Source organism: Pyxicephalus adspersus, chromosome 12 (assembly GCF_032062135.1).
Source record: "Pyxicephalus adspersus chromosome 12, UCB_Pads_2.0, whole genome shotgun sequence".
Lineage (NCBI taxonomy): Eukaryota > Metazoa > Chordata > Amphibia > Anura > Pyxicephalidae > Pyxicephalus > Pyxicephalus adspersus.
Genome location: NC_092869.1, coordinates 4,211,000 through 4,234,451, shown reverse-complemented (window position 1 = coordinate 4,234,451; position 23,452 = coordinate 4,211,000). Strand labels below are relative to the sequence as shown.

Genomic DNA, 23,452 nt, shown 5'->3' with positions numbered 1-23,452 from the left:
ATGCGTTTCTGGCTTAAGAAAAAAATAAAAACTGCTCCGAGCTTCATCATGTCACCAGTAATAGTACTTGTGGGCGTTTGATATCATTAGAGACTGCAGCGACTCTATACCATAATGAGCAGTTGTCACCCCAGGGCCCAATTTCAAATGTGAAAATAAAGAAGTGTCATTCGGGCACCCCTGTTCGGCTTGCACAGGGGTTAAGAAAGCGGGTCCGGCAGTGGGGCAAATTGGGCAATTGGCAGGAGGTGCAGGATATGCCACATGTGGGGTTCTTGGAGGGTCATATGACTCTGCTGTGTGCAGTAGCCATGTACATGAGTTGAAGTTCCCATGGGGGGACACAAGTTTTTAGTAATTTGTTTTCTGGGCCAGCGGGGACACCTGTCCAGCACGTGCCCCGGGGCCCCAGGGTTTGACCTGCAGAGCGTGTGCTACATTACTCACACGTTTATGATGCGTAGCTGATATTCTGTCATCCCTGCGGTCAGGATCAAAGCTGCCCAAATTCCCAGCAGCTGAATATCATCCTGCGTCTCCTTCTCCAGTCTTGATTACAGCACTGACGTCCTGAGCTTTGCTATCATTAAGACTTACAATGTATGTAGAGATGCTGCACACCAGCTGAAAGTTGAAATGAGGCTGTCGGTGGTGGGGGAGGGCACTGAAATGTGTTTCTTTGCTGTATAGTAGAGCAGTGAGCTCCTGTTTGTTCTTCAGCTGTGTATTGAGCTGTTTCTGTCCTTTTACTATTCCCTGGTGTCAGCATTTACTGGAAGCCGCTCGATAAATCTTCAGAGATTTAAGTCACAGTGACACTGAAAGTACCTAAAACCCTGCTGAGCAGAATTGTGAGAATTTCCCCATTTCAGATGTTTACTGATCAGGAGTGTGAGATCATTATAGTGACTAACATGTGATAGGGGGGAGTCATATGTCAGTCACCCCAGGGGCACATTATGAAGGGGCAGATCCTCAGGAGGTCTGATGAGAGGTCTGGGCTCTGTGTAGGTGGGTTCAATACCAAGGGGCTATAGGATGGACCAGGCAGGACAGTGGGGGGACCAGACAGGACAATAGGGGGACCAGGCAGGACAGTAGGAAGACCAGACAGGACAGTAGGAAGACCAGACAGGACAGTGGGGGGACCAGGCAGGACAGTAGGGGGACCAGACAGGACAGTGGGGGGACCAGGCAGGACAGTAGGGGGACCAGACAGGACAGTAGGGGGACCAGGCAGGATAGGCAGGAGACCAGACAGGACAGTGGGGAGACCAGACAGGACAGTAGGGGGACCAGGCAGGACAGTAGGGGGACCAGGCAGGACAGTAGGCAGGACAGTAGGGGCACCAGGCAGGACAGTAGGGGCACCAGGCAGGACAGTAGGGAGACCAGACAGGACAGTAGGGAGACCAGGCAGGACAGTAGGGGGACCAGGCAGGACAGTAGGGGGACCAGACAGGACAGTAGGTGGACCAGACAGGACAGTAGGGGGACCAGGCAGGACATTGGGGGGACCAGGCAGGACAGTAGGGGGACCAGGCAGGACAGTAGGGAGACCAGGCAGGACAGACGGGAGACCAGATAGGATAGAAGAAGGAACAGGCAGGACAGGAGATAAACTAAGCAGAGAAGAAGGCAAGACAGTCAGGACAGGAGGAAGGAAAAGCCGAGAAGGAGAAAACAGGAGGGAAGACAGGCATGACAGGAGGAAGGGCAGGAGAGAGAACAGGCAGGACATAAGGAAGGACAGGTAGAACACGAAGGGGGACAGACAAGACAGCAGGCTACTGGGCAGAAAAGGAGAGAGGACAGGCAGAGAAAGAGAAGGCAGGACAACAGAAATAACAGGCAGAGCAAAATGAAGGACAGGCAGGACAGAAGGAAGGACAGACAAGACAGCGGATAGGCTGAGTAGGTAGCACAGGAGGAAGGACAGGCAGAAAAGAAGGGAGGACAGGCAGGACAGGAGGGAGAAAAGACAACACAGGGGTACACTAGGCAGGATAGGAAGAAGGACAGGAGGTAGACCAGGCAGGACAGATGGGAGGACAGGCATGACGGGAAAGAAGCCAGGTAGGACAGTAAGGGATTTAGGGAAACAAGAGAAGACAAAGCAGGACAGATGGAAGGACAGACAGGTTGGACTGACTGGACTGGAATGGAGAACAGGCAGACAGAAGGAGAAGGCAGGCAGAACATGAAGGAGGACAGGCAGGATGAGAAAGAAGCCAAGCGTGACAGTAGGGGGCAGTAGGCAGGGCAGGGGGAGGCCTGGTGGCAGACAGGTGGTCCTCATCCTTTAAATCAAGCCAGAATAAAGACATTTATTGAACTCCACTCATTTAAGTATTGATCTGCTCCCATCTGTGCTGATGGAGAACAATTAGAGTTCTCCTGGCAGTGCCACCATTGGAGTGCCCACATATACGGATGTGGGTGAATGCGGTATTATTTAGTAGCAATTCTGTTTTCTTGAAAATTCATTTAATTTTTTTTTAACAAATTACTTTAGGTTTTTGTTGTTTTCTATATGAATTCTGTAGCACCTGCGCCTGGTCCCTCTCCCTCCAGTGCCCTCCTGGTCCCTCTCCCTCCAGTGCCCTCCTGGTCTTCTCTCCCCCCAGTGCCCTCCTGGTCTCCTCTCCCCCCAGTGCCCTCCTGGTCTCCTCTCCCCCCAGTGCCCTCCTGGTCTCCTCTCCCCCCAGTGCCCTCCTGGTCCCTCTCCCCCAGCCACATTCCAGTTCTACTCTGCTGGACCAGCCGCACTCAGGCCTGGTGACGCCAGAAGCTTGAAATTGCCCATATATGGGAAAAGAGGAAACACATGTCTATGTGATGAGGCAGTATGAGCCAAAACCATGACATGAGAGAATAGGAGAGGAGGTGAGGGGGATTCCACGTCATCCTCATCCCTCCTCCTCCTCCATCTCCCTCTATCCTCCAGACAAACAACGCAAGCCAGGATCTGGCTCGGGCCTCACCATGAGATCTCCGGAAGGGATAGAGGAAATGTTTAGTTCTGGGTCACCCATGAGATCTCATTTCATCCTTTTACAGTTTTCAATACATATATTACTAAGCAGGAATGGGGGAGCCCCTCATAATGGCTCCAGACCCCAGGAACCCAGTGCAGGGATGGTGGAGCCCCTCATAATGGGCCCAGGGGGTGTACATGGTTTGGGTGTGAGACCCTCATAATGGGCACAGGGGGTGTACAGCACTGGGGGAGCCCCCTCATAATGGGCACAGGGGGTGTACAGGGATTGGGTGTGAGACCCTTATAATGAGCACAGGGGGGTTTACAGGGATAGGGGAGCCCCTCATAATAGGGACAGAGGGTGTACAGGGATGGGTAGCCCCTCATAATGGGCACAGGGGATGTACAGGGATTGGTTGGGAGCCCCTAATAATGCACTGCATCTATCCATGTTTTATATATCTATCTGATCCCTAGTTTCTTTACCCCTCTCCCTGGTGGGATCACTGTATTCCTCGGCACCTTAGCACACCTCATTGCCCCATAATATAATCCTCCAATCACAGCTCATTAATGCAGCTGTTGAAATTTTTTTTTTTGCAGATTTTTACCCCGTTCTGTATCATTTTTCTTATCTGGGCTGCAACATCATTTATATCGCAGGAATAAGAAGGAGTCTCCCATTGGTCACCTGGAGGAGAGTAGGGTCCATATGTGTTATCCCGTCATACTCCATGCAGCTCTTGTGAGCTCACATCTATAACCTAGGCTTCTACCTGCCGAGGGCATTTGGAATAGATACCTCCAATCTGGTAATCAGCAAGACATAATCATTGTGTAGCACTACTAAGTAGGAAGCAGAGCCTGCCTATGCTAGCTGGTAATGTGAGCAAATATACTGCACAGAAGTGCAGTAATCCCCATGTGATTTTATGTTGGCTTTGTGTGATTCACTGACCTGGACAAATAAAAAAAAAAGGGCTGGGGAGTCAAGTGGCCATAGTGTGCATTGCAGTCAGTCAAAAACTGGTAGGTAGCAGACAGGAAGAGATGGAGTGATGACCTCATCATTAGGGGGAGTGTTTTTGACCAAGTCCTAGTCCTTAACTACAATACAGAAAAGTGTGGTCACTGGCCTGGCTGTACCAAGATCATCGTACTGACTCAACGTAATTAACCAACCTTTGTCAGGCCCAAAAGTTCAAAAATGACATATTTCTTCCGTGTATTTAGCTTTTAATTTCCCAAGAGTGCCTTTTTAATTAAGCTCAGATATCGAAAACCCAACAAGCGGAGATGACTAATTAGGTAACCGATTTGGGCTAACGTAACCCACATGTGTTCCACAACCCACATCAAACACAAGAAAAAACAAAGAGCACAGACGCGGACCAATAAAAATGGAGCCGACACTGACATCATAAAGTGTACATATTTAATGATTTTTATTTTTTATAACCACAGAAATCTCCCAAAATAGCAAAAAAATTTCTCCTATAAAAATATCTTGTATTTTCTTTTTTTTCTCTATACATACATTGCAATATTTTTTTACAATACCAGAAAAAAATTTCATTGGTACCAGATACGTAAAAAAAAACAAAAAAACTTTATTAACAATTCTTTTTATACAGAAAATGCTAAATTTTTGTAAAAAAAAAAAAAAATTGAGGGAAGATAAGAGTAGAAAAGGATCGTTCTTCCCTGTTTGTTTTCTTTGGGATTGTATTGTTTGCGATATAAGAACTTCCTTGGATTATTCGGGACATCGCCAAAATGGTTTTACTATCGGTATTTTTTAAAGGAATGTCCAGAGTCAAAAATGGGGGAGGGCGGGTTGTTAAGAGTCCTACAACAGTCTAATAGCAATAGGAAGAGGGGGTGGGAGGAAGTACTTGGATACAAAAGACAAAGACAGGGCTAGAGAGGTAATAGAAATGAAGAATGGAGGCCAAGAAAATTTGGGTAAAATTATTAAAATTTATCAACAGCCATTTTTTTTCATAAATTTTGGAGTAGGGAATATATTAAATCCATTCTTGTTCTTGAAGGACATCTTTCTTGTCTTCCTGTCCTAAATGGGATCTCCGCTTAGGTCACCAAAACCCCGTGTCAATTACGGTATTTTACCTCTAGTGTTGTTTTGGTGATAACACTCTTCAAGACTAAAATTAAAGACTAACTGGAATGGAAATTTGACTGTAATAAAATTTCCAAAAGTTAAACAATTTTGGCTTCAGAGGTATCCCAGGGAAGCATGGAATAGTGGTGGGGTTAGTAAACCAAGAGGTCCATTCGGAAGGGTCTGAAGGTCAGCAAAGGACTAAAATTGGGAAAGTTATGAAGGAGCTTGTGGGATAAGGAACTCAACAGCTGGAACCGATCTAAGAGGTGGTGAACAAGGATGAATGTCAGCTTACCGTGAATGATGATTGAGATGTAGTGTAAAATAGTGGTGGGACAAAGGCTTTTAGACAACTGAACATATGCCTTCAGTGGTATGAAGGTCTGTCTTCAGACCAGGTACCAACAAAGGTCCACTAGGGCCTGCAGGGCTTCAATGGTATGATGGCAATCAGAAAGGACAAAAATAGGAAGTGAAGGTAGGAAGGGCCTTGAAACTATACAGCTGGAACCCATCTAAAACCTGGCGGGGTAGAAGGATGAATCTCAGCTTACCAGTGGATGACGATGAGATAGACTTTGTAGAATGGTGGTGGGACAAAGACAGGAAAATGAGAGGGAGATCTGAAAATCCTATGGGTTGAGTCTCCCATTGGCCTCACGGACTCTGCCAAACAAGTCATACCAACCATACCTAGAACTGGGACTGTCCTCCTTGACTTATCACCGGCCACAGTGATACAACAGGAAGTTAGTTTTTATAGCGTGCCCATTAAAAGGTTTTTACAGTGTCAACTTAACTCAGACCAAGTGGTCAGCGGGACACAAAGCAGTTGATCTACCCAGCAGGGGCTGCTTTAAAATCTTGATGGAGGTTCCAACCCTTCTTTACTTTATTCAAAATAAAATGGCTTTGGATACACTTTGAGGGGATCTGTAGATAAAGCGGTGAATCTTTTTCTGGTGAAGCCATTTAAAGCTTATGGACCTGCAAGAGATTCACTCATTATGAATAGACCTAAGAAATGTCTGGATGAAATGGCATTTGAGATGGGGGGAGGTCACATGATTGGCAATGGTAATAGCAAATGTGTACCAACGCAGCTACAGCATACCATAGGGTGCAAAGCCCTCAGTCGGTCACTATAATTCCCAATCTGACTGTGTAAGTCCAGTAAAGTGTACCTGTCTTACAGCCATACAGAGCCTTGTCCTACTAAGAAGGAATAGATTAACTATGGTTCTGGCCAGAAAAACTTTAGATGTGGGTACAAGACAGGTAGTCCAAACGTTAAAAACATTTAACCAGTTAGAGCTATAAACCCAAAGGGTCTGAGACCTCTCGTAAAATCTGACGTTTTCCAAAAGTGTTTATTTGTGAACGTTACTGTGAACTCCTCGGTTTTCAGGACCTGGTTTGTTTTTGCAGTAAAAATGTCACTTTTTTGGCCCCAGTTAAATTTACATCTTTTATAGATAGTTTACGTTTTCTAAAATCGAGGATTTAGCAGAAGGTGTTGCGTTTAACAGAAGGGAGCGGATAATCTGGGGGAAGACGGCCAACCTTATGTCAAGAAGGGAAGGAAGGAGGAAAAGGGATGATAGGTTTCAGCTGCTGTTTTATATCCCCAGGAGAGCCCCTTCCTGTAAAAAAAAAAAAAATCTTCTGGATCAAGGTCACCACAATTTTTTTCATGTGTGGTTGTAGTGAGATGTCCACATTCCAGTAGTAGTTAAAATATACACTACGTGTTGCTTTGAAATGCTGCCAACCCAACATGGAGGTCTGAACGTCCTCCAATGAGGTGTTGGTTGCCTCCATCTACAATTAACCAACCGTGATGCTACTTAAAGCACGCGTCTGGCTTTCTGGTCAACGTGTCATCATCATATAGCAAGACAAGGGATCTGTTTACTCAATCCTAAGCATTGACAGGGGTTGGCTTGATGTCATCAAGATGAGCTTGCACTTAAAATACATTGGACTTGATTTATTATAGTTCTTCAAGACTGGGGAAGACAGACTATCATGTGAGAACCTGGGTGATGCAGCAAATCTAGAATTCATTTGTTATTAGTAGATATTTTCAATCCTGGACCAGATCTATTCCAGATTTGTTTGGATCACCAAGGTTCATCCATGATAGTCTAACTTCCCCAGGTTTGGAATGCTTTAATAAATCAGGCCCATTGTGCAAAGTTTTTGAGATAGGTAATAGGCTTATACAATGTAAAATTTGTGAGTGATTGGCATTTGAGGCAACTTGGAGAACAATGCCCATCAAGACCTGCATGATGAGATTCATCATTCACCAAGAGCTTCCAAAAGTTGTCCATCTAAAGTAGAGTTTCTCAACCAGGGTTAGGTGGAACCCTAGGGGTTCCTTCAAACTTTGCTAGTGGTTCCTTGAGCTTTCAGATCCCAAGCCTTTCAGATTAGTTTAAGTGACACCAATGATCTTCTTGGTTATCTGTAAGGGTGGCATTCTTTCCCATGGCCAACAATATAGAAGGCATCCTTCCTAATAACCACCATAGTAATATGGTGTATATAGTAAATAAAGCCATGGTTCCCAAGGATCTGAAAGTTATTTCAAGGTTTTCCTAATATTAAGAAGGTTGAGTAACACCAATCTAAAGCATTTTATAGAATTAGCCTATTCTAGTTGTACCATCCTCCTCACGTCCATCATCCCAAGTGCAAACCCTCCATAAAAGCCAGTAAGCCAATTTTGGTCTTCCCCAACAAGATGGGATGGAGTCTTTAGGTTTTAACCACATTGGTTAAAGCTTGCAAGATAAAACTCTGTTGTCTAAAGCTCTCCAAGACTGGAGAAGAAAGACAGTCAAGGGAGAACCTGGATGATCCAGCAAACCTGGAAAAGATCTAGTCCAGGATTGAAAGCATTTGCCAGCTAGTATTCCAGATTTGTTGGATCACCCAGATTCTTCCATGATAGTCTATTTTCTCCAATCTAGACCCCCAAAGAAAAGATTCCAAATAGATGCTACAGAAACCTGACCATTACTGGACCATAACACATAAAGAGCTCTACCGCCAATCCCAAAAAAGATCCAAATTACAAATTCCTTAGCCAGTCCATAGTTGTCACTACATCATAGTATAAGGGGGCTCATAATACCATCTGGCTATTCCTGGACCCTAAACTCAAGGTGCTGCTTGTGCACCTCCTTTCTAGACAGTGCTATTAGTTCTTGTGTCAACGCATACATGACACCAAGGTATCTTCTATATAAAAATTTCCTTTACATATGTAAACATGCCGACTTTTCAGTTCAGCTCTATAACTTTTATATTATCCAGCTCTTCCTATAGATTCTATATCTTAAAGTATTTCTAGAAGTACAGGTTTCATCCTAGCAATGTCTTCTCACCTTGGACCATTTATGGTACCATCACAGGATTGGTCAGTTTCAGGGTACAGAAGTAACACTTCAACTTTGTATAAACTTCAGATTTGTTACCAAATAAAACTGACGTTGGAGGATCCACCAGTATTCTGCTCATATTTTCAAAAAATTGTTGTGCGGGTTAGTGCCATGGTTGGTGTTCTTCAAGTGATTAGTGCCATGGTTGGTGGTCTTCAAGTAGCTCATGGCAAAAATAAGTTGTTTGGTTGAAACAATAACCCTGATGCATAACAAGCAGGTACTGGTGAACGTCGTACTTAACAAAGAATTGTGGGTAAAACACGCTTTTTTTTTTTTTTTTAATGCCCGAGGTTACAGTGTCCCTTGCGGTCTTGTTGCAGATAACTGAGTTCAAGGAACAGTGATGGGGAAGGGTCAGAGTAGTGTGGCTTGTTCATAACATTCTTCAAAGTCTTTGCTCTGTCTGTGCAGTGTTTGCGCAGCTCGCCGGCGTCTCTGGTACTCCAAAAACTCTTCCTTCAGTGCTGCGCAGCGCTCTTCCGGGCTGGACAAAGCCTGCGGGAAACTGTTATCCAGGTCGTCCAGTGATCCCGAGCCAGCCGGGCATGGATCTGCCTCCAAGGGAAGCTTTAAACCTAGGGGGTAATAAAAATTATGTAGGTTAGATTACGGACCTGGAAATCTCCGCCATTGTTTTTTCAATGGGACCATTTCTGAAACATGTGTGCCACTAGATAACCCACCACCACTACAATAAATAAATACCAGACCCCGTGTCCCTACACAGTCCCTTATCTATTAGCATGTGCAATTTGGTTCTTATAGGTCCTTTCTTTCCCTGCCTTTTCATGACATCAACGGTCACTTCTATCCAAGGGAGTGGACTATGGCCATATTGGCCATTCTTACCCTTCATAAAAGGGACCTTGTGACATCATTCAAATGGGAGTCAGTAGCAGGATGGAGAAGTATTTATACTTCTTTAAATAAGCAGGGGAATTATTTTATAATTATAATTTCCCAAGCTAACACCAAGATAATTTGACTTATTTTTAAAAAAAGATCAGCCACATCCAATAGAGTTTTACCCCTGTGTTTATAAAGTTTTGCGATTCGGCTTAATGGTCCACATGGTGAATCACAGAGATTCTTCTAACAAGCTGGACGAGTTTTAATTTGATCAACACGGGGACCCTTTCCCGAAAACAAAATCTTGGCACGCAAAGTGTTTTTTACTGATGGTTGGAGATAGACTATAAGCTCATTACATAGAGCGTGAGCTTTTCACCACCCTGAATCTCTGGATCCATGAGGAGATGGAAAGTTTTTTGGGCCTTCTCTGGAGGTGGAGGGAGGAGGTCCCTGGTCCCCCAGGGCCGATTAATGTAATTACAGTCATCACAACAGAGCCGTGTTTTTCTTTGGCCTCCTTTGAGATATTGTCTCTTTTTTTCGAGCCTGAGACAATTCAGCTGTATGATTGCAGGCAGCGGTATTTTTGGTCACGTGTTGGATCAGTTGTCCAAAAAAGGACTAATCCTAACTGCAAGTTTACAGTCATAAATCGTGCTGGGTTACCTATAAAATATTTGCCCTCGCTTTTAGAGAATGACTCCAGTCTGTTGCTGAAAGTTTGGAGATTATAGGGATGACAGTAGCTGTCCTGTCAAATGGCTGACGTCTTATTAAAACCACATGGCTGCCGTCTCCCAGGTCCTAATAATGGCTAGCAACTAAAGCCTGGTGCAGACGCTGAAAATCCAACGTACAGCTGTCTTGCAAAGTCGTTTAGCAATCGGATCGTGCCGGAGAGCTAAACAACCGGCTGCTATTGTTTACAACTGGGGAGGCCAGAGTGGGGTGCCTCAGCCTCACCAGGAGAACAGAATGGGGTTGTCAGCACAGTGCTGGGTGATTTTACTGTCGCTGTAAAGTATCACTGTCTTTTCTGAAGACTTGAGCAAAGGTGCAGAGTTTATAGAGGAACTAAATGCAAAATAAAAAAAAACACACACTTACCTTTAATCCCGCAGATCCGACGATCAATCAGGAGGTTTCTTTGTTTGGGTCCTGTGCCATCCCGGTGTGGTTCTTCAGCCCAGTGCGGAGGAAGCCTCAGCCACGGCCATCTTCTTCACTCTACTTCTTTGTAGGCCACTCGGTCTCGCACTGCGCAGGCGCAAGATCAGGTGACTTAGATGGGGTAAAAGATTTCTGATCTTAATGCGCATGCGTGAGTATGGCTATTATTTTCTCCCATTAAAGAAAGGGGCCCTTCTGCGCATGCCTGAGATCAAGGCATGCACAGAAGGAGCAGCAATGAGCCTCCCGGGATGCGTTGCCTATATATCCTGGGAGGCTCTGCGCTCCCATTTTGTCCTGATCGCTGAAAGGGGAAGTTCCGAAAGGGCTGTTGCATTTAAAAAGAGTAAAAATTCAGAGTTTTGGTCTGGTTTAAGGGGAATGCTATTGTCAATGGGCTTTGTTATCTGATACTGTTATGTACCGTCAGGAGCTGGGGGACACTATTGGTAATCAGCTGACACTTGTCAGGTGCCTTGTTAAGCAGTAAATCTGACATCTGCTGGAGAATCCATGCATTTTAATGGCAGCAATGTAATACGTGGTCAGTGTCAGATTTACTGCTTTATAAATTGGATCTGCTACCCTCTGTCCAATCTGATCCTGGATAGTAAGGGGTTGGTTGCAAAAGGCTCTTCGTTTACACCCTTTGATGCATGACTTTTCTATGCCATATGCAGCTTGACTGAAAAACTGAAAAATCTATAATTTCCCTGACCTTTTCACAGGCCTCCACATCTGTCCCTTATGTGTGGGAAGGAGGGACCCGTCCAGGATTTCCTAGCAATCCCCAAACCTCTGTTTCCCAGAATTCTCAGAGTGGGGCCATGCAATTCCACCCCAAGGGAGAGAGCCCAGTGCTTCCATTTATAGACAAAGTAAAGGGACTGAGCTGCTGTTACGGATGTGGAGGAGGAGGAGGGAAGGACTTTATTAGCTGGCCATTATCCTGGTGATGCCTCAAGCCCAATGACATGTGCTCCGTAATCAGATTAGATCACTGTAATTGATTTTGACAGTTGTAGGGCTGCAGTCACGTTGGGGACCGACTGCAAATTGCCAGGATTTGAAGTCCAGATTGGGGTTACCCATTTTATGATGGTCGAGGCAAAATATAATTGGGAAAAGAAAAAATTCCTTTTAAAATAGGAAAGATTGTATAGGATTAGTGTGTATAGTTATATAGTTATATAGTCATATCCTCCCTTCTTTTCTCCTGTTATAGCTTAAATCACAGCGACATCAGTCAAGGCAGTGACTCCACCAACCTCCCTCTATATGACTTCCTCTGAGGGTTAAATGGGAGGGAGGTTGTCTAATTGGAGATAAATACTGCTGTGTTCTCTTACTATAGCATACTACACATTCATAATAAATGTTTGTAAAAAAAAATAATAATATTATCAAATTGCCCCAGAAATTTAACTTTCAAACTATTTAACTTCCACCCAAAAACTGGCCCAATCCAAGTGTTGGGTGGATGCCGAAGAGTTACAGCTCCTGGCAGTCATTTCTATTTCTTTGGTTTTACTCTGATTGTGTTTATACCAAAAAAAAAGGAACTCACTTTGTCTTTCCACTTCACCCACAGCAACAGTGGAGATGGGCCGGCCGTCATTACCGCTGCGGTAGACCTGAAGGGCATCCATGAGGTCTGCTTCCAGGGTGAACTCCGAGTCCCATTCGTAATTCTCATCCACCGATGTGTTCCTTCTTGTGGGAGGGAGAAGATGGGATCAGTGTGTGGTTATCACCATACATTATCATTCTTTCTATCTAGGAAATGACGATATGCAGGGTACAGGGTAATAGAGCTTCTTCAAACAATTCAGCCCTGGTGCCTGCATACCTCTTAGGGACTAGAGACATTTTTACATTTCCATAATAGAACTTTCTATTCTGCAAATATGGTCAATAACATATAACATGATTTTTTGCTGTACAAACTAAGCATGGTTTTGCAAATAAGTTCATTTTACAGACTCTTACACTGAGCTAGTCTGGCAGCTCCCTATAAAACAATAAGCTCTGCACACAATTATGATTTGAAATGAAAAAACAGTGATAAAAAAATTATATCACTTGTACAGATGTATCTACTTTCAAAAAGTCAATAGATTCACAAGTTTGTAAATATATTTCACTTTCAGGAAATGTTAGATTCCAAGAATCATTCAGAAGTGGAAAGTACTTGGCCACAAAATAAACATGAATTTACAAGCTGAGGTTTTAGCGGACACCACATGACCTCTAGGCAACAAAACCGTTCTGAGCTGCTCAGACATTAAATAATCACTGATGGAATTATCCTCCAAAAAGCTTGGTTTGCCTAAAAACTGATCAGCCCGGACCACTCCCGATATTGACAACTGATAGAGATCCACTCGTATGCCAACCCTTGAGAACCACAATTTCCTAAATGTGTCTATCCAATACAATAGTGGAATGTTGACCCTCCCCAACTAGAAGGCAGATTTTTCCAACAGCATCCAATTTCCTGCCAATTGGCAATTTTAAGCTTTTACTTCATTCCCAATATGGGTTCAGATGTATAGGAATAGGCTAAGCTCCAAACTCCATTGGAAAGAAATGGGCTGCTCATATTATACCAATAACAAACCAGCAGCTCCTCCATTATTAACGGCCTGAGAGCAGCCCAAACATTTGCCACTCACATGGTTAGGTTATAAAAGTGTCTTTTGTGATCGTATTCACATTCCAAGCTTTGAAGTCAAGTCTTGCCCCATAAAGCTAACCATTTCCCATCCACTGGCCCTCTGATTAATGAAAGTGGCTCAGTGGACAGGGAGTAAGTGAATGATGCTTAGCTTCTGAGGAAAGGCCTTTAACTTTTGCCAAAATACCCAAAGTTGGATTGGTGTCCCAATTGGAAAATATCCAGTTTTGGTAACTTTTGATCCCCATCAGCTTTTATCTCAGGGAAAATAGTCACTGGCACAAACCGAGAAGGTGAATGATCACAGAAAACCATAACAGTAAAGGTTCAAGGTGAAGACATTATGGAGCTCTGTCTACAGAATACATATTCTATATTTCAGTGACTACCTATTGACAGACCTCGGTTCATTGACCCTCACTGAAATGCAAGGAACAACATTCAACAATGGCTGTACAGAACTGTTAGGCAGTAAGTTGTGCATGATCCATTATAAACAATATATACAAAAAAGCAAAACTGATACTGGTAAAGGTTTTAGCTTGGGATACAATTAAAGGAAAACTTTTTATAGGAGGACCTTCTAGTCATTGTAACGGTGTATATATGATGGTCACCCACCTATTGCTTATAGTGGCCAACAAGGAGTCCTTTCTGTGCCGATAATCCTCTGCACTGGAGCCCTGGGACCCCCCTCCGCTGTACCAGCTAGATGTTTCACCTAACGGTGAATTGAGGTAGCTGCCCCCCACAGATTGAGCCAATGAGGGGGGTCTGAGAAAGGAGACACTCCCTCTGCCGCTGCTCTGACTGGTGAGACTACTCCGCATTACTTTCTCAGAGCCGTGCAGAAAGAGAGATTTGTCTAGTGGCGGCCTCTGCTTTTCCAAGGCCAGAAAGTCAGTGAACACTGAGAGGGGCTGTTCCTTCAATGGATAATGATAGTGAGATGGGATATGTTGCTCTAATCTGTGGTCCATGGGGATGTGTCCATGACCCCAGTGTGCTCTCTGCCCAACTTTAAAACGCTCAGCGTTCTCTGGAGGTTGAGACCACAGTAGACTTCCAGGCAGGACGGCTTTTGCAGGTCCCAAGCTCGGTTCGGGGGGTTTTAAAAAGGTTTTGACAGGCACAGACTGCTCTTGGTTACAGTTTACATAATCAAGAGCTAACAGTTTTTGAGGAGCGCAAGGGGACTCTTCTTTCCGACTCCCGCTTGTTCCGTCAACGCTCATCGACGTCCGATCATCCAGATGATTGTTGTTTGGACTTTCCTTTTCCTCAGCCTCAGAAGAGCTGGGCTCTGATGTCCTTGTTTGGGACTCGTCCTCCACCGGCCAGTCTCCATCTACGCTCATCTCTTTAAAGAACGGTAAACTAAGATACTGGAGGATGCCACTTTGAGTGGATAGGCTGTGCCTTAATTGGCTTCCTTGGTCACTGAGTCCAAGAGGTTTCTGTAAGAGTAACGAAGGTGCTCTAACTATTGTGCTCAGGGAAGAAAAACAGTCATGTTCAGATTCCCGGAGAGTGGAAATAGTTCTTTCTAAGTCTCCATCTATCTGAGCAGAATCACTACAGCGTGCCTCCTCTACCTGGCTGTAGGGTAGAGGGACAGAAGATGTAACGGGACTAATGTCCGATATCCGAAAGGGTTTGGCTTCTTCCAGTGGACTACTGCTACATCCAAAATACCTCCCTTGGCGATACCCAGAATCTCTGGCTTCCTTACGAGCCTGACCAGTGGCTTTTGGTCTCAATTTTACCTCATCCCGCCAGGACTCTGAAGCTCTCTCTGGTAGTGGACAAACCTGCAAGTAAGTTTTGGCTTGTGAACACTGGCTGAGATCGGACGAGTCCCTAGCATTGAATTCCGGATAGAGGTCTGTCTCTGTGACATACGGAAATCCTCTGATGTTGCTCCTCTTTGGCCGTGTCTCCGTCTCCACCACGAAACGTCCATCTGGCCCACGACTTATACGTTCCAACGGCAAGCAATCTCCAATATGGCTTTCGTAAATAGTCTACTTGCCGCTTGTGCCACTTCCGTGGCTGATGCCAAGATTGTTCACAGTCTTCTCACCCAAGTGCAGGGACTTCCGGAAGCTTTCGTACGGCGATACGTGAAGCTTGAGCCTCATGAGACTGTCGGGGCTGCTAGATCCATTAGAATTTCTGAGAAAGAAGGAAAAAAAAGCCATGTGAAAATTTGCAAAGAAACAAGAATTGTTCAAAAACAGTAGAACATCAAATTTTTTGCCAAATCCTGATGAGTTCTGAAACTCTACATGTCAGAGACAGATAATGTTACAAATATGATCTAAAACTGAATGACGGAATAATTTAGGTCACAAGATTTCACATTGTCTTACAATTTAGGGCAAAGTTAACTAAAAGAGTGGAAAAGAATGGAACATTTGTACATCTCATCACCATGGCCAACCACCTACAGAGATAAAGTGACTACTTTCCAACAAAATTTTTTTGGGATTTCAAATGACCTACCAAAAGTCAATGCTGTCAAGTCTGTGCTATCATGGCGAAAACTGTATGACTATGAAGACATGAAATTGTAAACGCACAGAGGCCGTTTGCAACCATTGACTCGTTTACATTGATCTGCAACCTTTTTTTTTTGTTGACGGGTGGTTAAAGCCGAAGACATAGAGCCAAGACAAGTCATGTTAAAAAGCTAACGGACGGACTTGCGTGAAATGAGCAGACAGAAAGTGACGGTATGAGCATGAAGACACTTACTGTGAAGGAGTAGCGTTCTTGGGTTGGGAGAAGACCATTGGTGCATCTGGAAGGTTATGAGAACACAACAGGGATCAGATGAGGAGAAAAAACTCAAGCCAATGTGACCTTAGCTAAGTGACCTACATACTTGTCAACATGTATCTAAGCCACAGATATCACCCAAACTATTCCTGAACGTTAATAAGCCATGCTGAACAAAATTCAAAATGCAAAAAAAAAAAAAAAATGAACGGCTTTCAAAATGCAGGGCATGTTTTTGATGCTCCAAAATTATTTGGCAAGACGTGGACACCGATGCTACAAATTCACAGCCAAACTTTGCTTGGTCAGCACCCTAAAACTAACCAATCCTGTTACCATACTGGTAGTTACCACACCTATGAAGAACTGTCTTTATTTATCTTAAACTTTTGATCAATGAATGTTTGATTACGACTTCCTTGGTATAGTAGTCATCTGAGTCGAGCGTTTGATATGAAAAGAGAAGGACATGGTTTCTGCAAATTGTTTTTTGGACAGTGTCCTACACATCCACCAGAATTATCGCTCCAAGAATGTTCTTCCATAAGTGCTTTGGTTGCTGTGCAACTGGCAAAAAAATATTTTATTATGCAACGTTATTTGGTCTACAACATTTGGCTGGAACAAAAACAGTCTAAAGATGACCAGTGTAAGCGTTTACATGAGCTCATTGTCTATACAAGGGCCCAGGATTCTTTTCCAGCCACGGACATGTGACCTTTATTGGATAATTATGTGTAATATTTATCCCATACATTTCTTTTTTTTTTTTTGTATAGTTCCATGCCCTGCATTTTAAAAGCATACAATTATAAAGTGGGGAGTACAGATATGTAGGGTTGCAGGAGCTATGTCAGATAGCCAGTCTCATTAAAAGCTTAGACTTGGCTGCCATATTGGTCTGCAGTTTTGTTCTGACATATCTCCTGAAGTTCCCTACGCATGACAGTAACATGCATGGTGAATATACAAGTCAAAGGTAAAACAAAAACACAGGTTAGCAAATTATGGACTACAGTTCCCAATTTAAAACACAAGAACATAAGCTGATGAATGGTACACAACATGTTATGGTGGTGCCGTGGCGGTCATGCATCTGTCCTGAATCACAACCATGGATGGAATGACTGGAATGGAGCCTTACGTCTGAAGGCAAAGACATTGTATATTTCACAGTAAAACAAAAAGATACTTCACATACTGAGATGACTAAATATTTGTCTTTCCCTTTGATAAAATATAATTCTGTTGTAACATCATACACATTATACTACAAGAAAAAAAAAAAAAGAGTTTGTTTTGGAATCTCTCAGGGAAAGAAAATTGTACTATAGTCCAGGGGTGTCAAACTCTGACCCCGGGGCCAAATCTGGCCCTCAATGTCCTTTTTTTTGGCCCCCAAAGGAATCCTAAATATGAACTGCAGCTGTGCCGCTGCTGCATTGAAAGATCGCCGCTACTACAATTACCAGCATCACTCGCGGCTATAGGCCAGGGGGCTCTCTGCCTATGCGTGGCCCCGCATTGGACTGTTTTATAGAAGCAAGTAATGCTGAGAATTTTAGTAGCAGCTCAATTTCTAGCAATCCCCCTCATCTGTACTTTGCCTTACTACTCCAAGGCATGGACTTGAATGGTTGGATTTTCATAGAAGAAAGTTGGTATTATTATTGTTAGTCTGTGCAAAAAGGTTACCATTTAAATTGAACTCAGAAGGCTACAAATAGAGAAAGAGGCATAAGATTTTTTCCTAAATAAAAAAAAAATCTTATGCCTCTTCCTTTATTATAAGCTTGTCCCAGACTGAATGTGAAGCAAAACCTCTTTGTTTCCACATGAAAAGATTTTATATCTAATGAGAAGGAACAACCTCAATTTTTTCAATAAATTTCAAGGTTGGCTCATGACTTTGTCCAAGTTTTTTGGCCCACTGTCTTTGAGTTTGTTACCCCTGCTATAGTCCAATCCTAAATCCAGGGAGGCCATTAAAGTTTGAGTTACATGTGTTGGTGGTGCCCCTTCTACAAATGCACCTATGCAATTTTTAGAAACACTGCGACGTACTGTAGTGCATTACTCTGCAGTACAATGCAATGTGGTCAATCTAGGACAGGCATGGGCAAACTACGGCCTGCGGGCCATAAAACGGCTCAATAGGGATGTTTCTCTGGCCCTTTGGGTGCTCCGCGGCTCTGGCCGGTGCCACCCCGAGCAGGGTCAGGAAAAGGACGGGTTGTGTGCACTGACACAGCTCATCCACTCTCCTATCACAAGCTCAGAGCCTGCAATGGGAGAATGGGCGGGCTGTCACTGCACACAACCCGTCGACTCTCCCATCGCAGGCTCAGATGCGATGGGAGAATGGGCGGGGTTATGCCATAATGACGTCACGTTTATTGACGTCATGATTTCATAACCCTGCCCACTCTCCTATTGGCCCAGCCCCTGTCGAATTTTATTTCAGATTGTGGCCCCTGACTAAAAAAGTTTTCCCACCCCTGATCTAGGAGATCCCACACTGTGTTCATAAACTACAGCATATAGCCAAACATTGGGGACATCCTAATTATACCACTCAGTGTTCTCCCCAGCCCCTTTTAGCTGGGCACACCACCCAGAAATTTTCAGTGACCACCCAGTCAAGAAGGTGGCCACCTGCCTACAGATTCTTCCCACCCAGCTTAAAAAAACATTTCTGGGGAAGAAACTGACACCTATGTGTGCTTGTTGGACTCTTCTATGCCATGGTAGTCATAGTTAACCAGATGCTCTCTTTGTATGTGTTGGCCAATAAATATTACTACGCTGTACTAAGCAAAGAGAATACAAATGGCAGCTTTAAAACTTTAGGATGATTGTCACCCAAGGTTATCACAAATCTATCTGGCTACAAAACTCCGGAAACCACCTGGAGAGGAAAGAACTATTATCCTTTAGGACATATGTCAGAACTATGGCCCCCAAGTGAGACACCTATATATTCTGTATGATCCTTACAATGCTGCAGGTATCGTTTTTGGATTATTTTGTTTCTGTAATGTGACTTAAAATGATGATTTAGTAGATGCTTGAAAGTGTTTCTGATATTTCTTGCTAGATCTCCACGGATCTGCACATTGGCTGCAGACTTAGCGAGGGGCTCCTACCTACTCCTGCTAAATTTAAACCATTTTATATTATGGAAAATGCATCCTGAGACATGGGAACATTGTGACATTTATCACCTACAGCTTTAAGTCAGACAGGTACAATTTCTGCAAGACTTCATCCTTGTTGGCCCAAGTCATCTATGAAACCGGCAAAGGGGAAATTTATCCCACTGGATCCCTGAAAAAAATAATACTTTTCTATTTTTTTTAGTCTTAGGCTACATACAAGGATCAGATGATTCTCGTCCGATAATCGTTTCAGGGCTAGAATGGAACGAGAATCTGGCGTGTGTAAAACTCTCGTCCAATGTCGTTCATGGATCCGTCTGGGCGAATGCACGAACGATAGTAATACAAGCGAAGGGGAGAAGGAGCAGTAGGGTGCCGTTTACTCGTCCCCTCCTCCATTCCTCTCCATAGAGCAGAACGGGGCTGTATGTAGAGCACTCGTTCAGCCTTTTGTTGTTGGAAAGATCCTTTCCAACAACTATTATTGAACGTGTGTACATAGCCTTAGAAGTCCTTTCAACCAAGCTAAGCTTAAGCTATCAGAAGCCATTCTTTTGGGTAAAGGGGGGGGGGATGACCTAATCCTTAAATTACATTAACCCCCATGACTTGACAATTAACCTCCTCCTATAGCAAACTTCTTACCATTAAGCTAACACATTAGTAGAAGTTCAAACAGTCCTTTTGTTACAGGTATCACATATCCCTGGTCTAGCTGCTGCTCAAACTTTTGGTGAGGCAAAGGTTTTTTTTTTTTTTTAAAGAGGACCTGTCTGTTATCTGCCACATCCAATCTGAAGGTCCATACAAACGTCAGATGATTGTTGCTGGAAATGATCTTTTGTGATTGTTTTCCAGTGAAATATGAATGAACAAGAACACACAGTGCCATTTTGTTCAATGGGGATGGGACAGCAGAAGACGAGCCAGCGGCAACCCGATCTTCTCTCCTCAATAGGTCAGTCCCACTGTGGTAGGGTTGGGAGACCGCTTTACACATCATATTTTCGCTCCAGACGAGCGTGACTGTTTGGCTCAGGCAAAAATCATCTGACTTCTGTATGAAGCTTCAGTCTCGGATTCTCTGTTTAATATTCCGCTACAAAGTTAGGTTGAATCTGATTTGCTGGTAGGATAAAGACATTAGACAAGGAATCTTGTCCATTTGTAATATTGGCTCTTCTAGCAAAGGGTCATTGTACCACTAGGTACCACCTAGCTATTGCAGAGATCGTTCTCTGTTGCTTTTAGCCACCAATCAAACTGATGCCTGCATTGGGGACAGGTAAATATTACCAGGACGTAAACTTTGACCGTGTATGCCATCAAACCTTAGTTAGTGTTTGCTCCCATGCCTCCTATACACTGGTTGTACATCATACTGCTGTGTTCACCTCACCTCTATCTATACTGCTAGCTCTATTTCTAGCGTACCTTGCTGCCTCCGTTTCTGGCGACGTCTGGCCCGCCGTCGGTTCATCATGCAGGCAACTATGGTGCTGAGGATGATGGCCAGGGTAAGGAAGCAGGCCCCTCCAACGACACCCGCCATAAGGGATTTCTGCTGAACTTCTGGGAGTTCTGTATGTGAGGGATAGACCTTCATCCCTGGAAACAATACAATGCAGGTAAACAATGTATCAAAGCTAAAAACAATAATGTAATATGTCACAGTCCTTAAATCTAGGACAAAACCTCAATAACTGTCTCTGGAAACGTTTGTTAATAAGTGTTTCCAGCCACAGACAGCACGGTTCTGTTCTACGAAACGAATAGGGGGGAGCATGGGACTGCTGTACTAACTTCCACTAATTTTTTACCCAAAACTATCACCAATATCACCATACCCTGAACAATTCCTGATTTGTACAGAAGCTGTGTGGTCACCCTGGGTGGCTCCAATATGAATTACAGGTGTAAGTGTCAAGGTAGATGAGGAGACAGAAATAGTCAGTGTAGGAAATAAGGGGGAAAGTGGTAAGTTTAGCAATGGGAGGGACGATTGTAGGATAGTAAGAAGGGACAAGGGGGCAAGTGTGGAGAAGGGAGGGCAGGTGTTGAATTAGAGAGGGGGGGAAGTGTGGATTAGGGAGAGGAGGGGGGCAAGTGTTGATTAAGAGAGGAAAGGGGGCAAGTGCACAAAAAAAAGGGAGGGGGTAGATATTGCTGGTAAGTGTTAAGGAGAAAGGGGAAGAAGTAGTGGGAAGGCAAGTAAAGTGTGCGAGAAAGGAATAAGTGTTGGGGTGTAAAAGGGGTAATTGTTTGGGGGGGGGGGGGGGAGTGTCAAGCTGGAAAAGTTATGGGAGATATTTCAGTACAGGGGATACAATTCGTTCCAGTTACATTGGTTTACAGTGCTGACTTTTCAAGATGAGAACAAACATTGTGAGAATTCCACTTTTAGAAATATCTTCTGTAATGTGAAATAATGGAGCCGTAAAAACAAATCCACTGTTAGTTTATAGAGGGATTTTACTTGAAATATCACTGCACTCACACTCAGGAAATTAATCCCCCGTCTTTAGCTGGGGGGTGATATGTCGTTGATGTTTACAAGGAGACACATTCTTGGCTACAGATTGTCCCTAGAAACAAGTTTGTATCTAATGTTTATATTAAAGGAGCACTCCAGGAATTGGGGATTACTCAGAAAAAAAATGTTGCAAAGTACCGGATAAAAACCTGAAGGGATATGTGTTGGGTGGGAAGTATAAAAAAATTTATTTGGCGTCAAAGAAGTCTGCAAACAATCAGCTTTGACAACAAAGGAGGTAAAATAAATTCACAACCGCTATACATTCCCTCTTACATCACATACAGCTGTGCCCAGTCCACTCACCTGATGTGGAGATGTTCACCGAATTACTGGGCTCACTGATGTAATCGCCAGCAAATGCCACCATGCGGAATTCATACAGGGAATCCTGCCGGGAAACAGATTTGGACCTCAGGTGCGTGTTCAGTGAAAAAAGAAAAGGTGACCGCTTGAAATTATATAATATACAATTATATATCTTCTTTAAAGTTTTATTTATATATATATATATATATATATATATATATATATATATACACCTTCCCAACTTAGTGCAAAATGAAGAACAAAGTTTTGGTTTAAATACTTATAAACTTATTATACTTTACCTGATCTTCTATTTGTCTTTTTTTTATACATATAACCTCCTTCTTTTTTGTACATTGAATACATAAGACACACATGGCTGGGGTATCAGAACAATACAAGTCTGCTTGCTTTCAGACTAAAGTTATGTACAATGTAAGGTTTGGAGCCACTCCAATGGCTCATTCAGCTTTGTGGGAAATCGGAGCATCAGCTATTTCTCTCTGTATAAAAACAGCAAAGAGGAAACAGCATCCAAAAAAATTTTAACAGAAGGAGTTGCTGCTTTTATATAAACAGTGTATAAATGGTGGTGTACAATCAACCTGATAGCCTTATTATATGTGTGTGCCAATGTGCTGACCTCACTCACTGCTATTACAGGCTGACAGCACAGAAACCTGAAGTGATTAATGGGAGTTATGTTTCCCAGTTTAGACCCATTACCAGCTGTATGTATGAAAAAAAATCTTCCCTCTAGGACGACAACTGTGTTTTTTCCTTCTTCTTTTTAAATACTCTTAAGCAATATGTTTAGGAAAATCCAAAAACTGCTGACATGTGGCATTATAAATGGTAAAAAAAGAATGAAAAAGCGGATATCATTTTCTGTTCTCTATGTTTGGAATTAGATCTGTGTAACATTGGTTATATCAGATTTGTTTTATGGCTTTTTAACTTGCTGGTTTTGTTTTTGCATGCAGGTTTCCATTAGTTTTGAACCAATATTTTAGCCCCATCTAGTGGCCATATTCTTACCTTAAAGAGCCCAGGGACGAGAAGCTCTGTCTGGGTGGAGGGAATGGACTCGTCGAGAAGCTCCCAGGCTCCTTCATCACGTCTGCATTCTAGGCCATACCCACGAAGTGGAAGGAAAGACCGCAGGGGTGGGGCCCAGGCCAGCAGCACTCCACGGGAGGTCTCATTGGCTGATAGGTAACGGGGAGGAGTCAGAGTATCCCGAGAGTCTGTGGTGGGTACAGGTGGAGGTAAGGTGGTGGGTGGGATACCTGAGAGGCCAAAACATTAGTGGTTATTGAATAGGAGGAAATGTTTAGTGGGTGTTAGAGACGAGCAGGGGGAGCCACTGGTGACGCGAACACACGAAGGGGCACCAAGGTAAACAGGAGACAGAA

At 43.6% G+C, this 23,452-nt stretch overlaps 1 protein-coding gene across 1 annotated transcript in view; it reads right to left on the bottom strand.

Moving 5' to 3' along the window:
- Window positions 1-4,401: 4,401 nt before the first annotated feature.
- IGSF9 (immunoglobulin superfamily member 9) overlaps window positions 4,402-23,452 on the bottom strand; it is a 54,448-nt gene continuing 35,397 nt past the window's right edge. Inside the window, 7 exon segments of the mRNA XM_072427488.1 lie at window positions 4,402-9,132; window positions 12,147-12,292; window positions 13,878-15,431; window positions 16,014-16,059; window positions 20,630-20,803; window positions 22,035-22,119; window positions 23,076-23,326. Of these exon segments, the coding sequence (XP_072283589.1) occupies window positions 8,912-9,132; window positions 12,147-12,292; window positions 13,878-15,431; window positions 16,014-16,059; window positions 20,630-20,803; window positions 22,035-22,119; window positions 23,076-23,326 (2,477 nt within the window). The 3' untranslated portion in view covers window positions 4,402-8,911.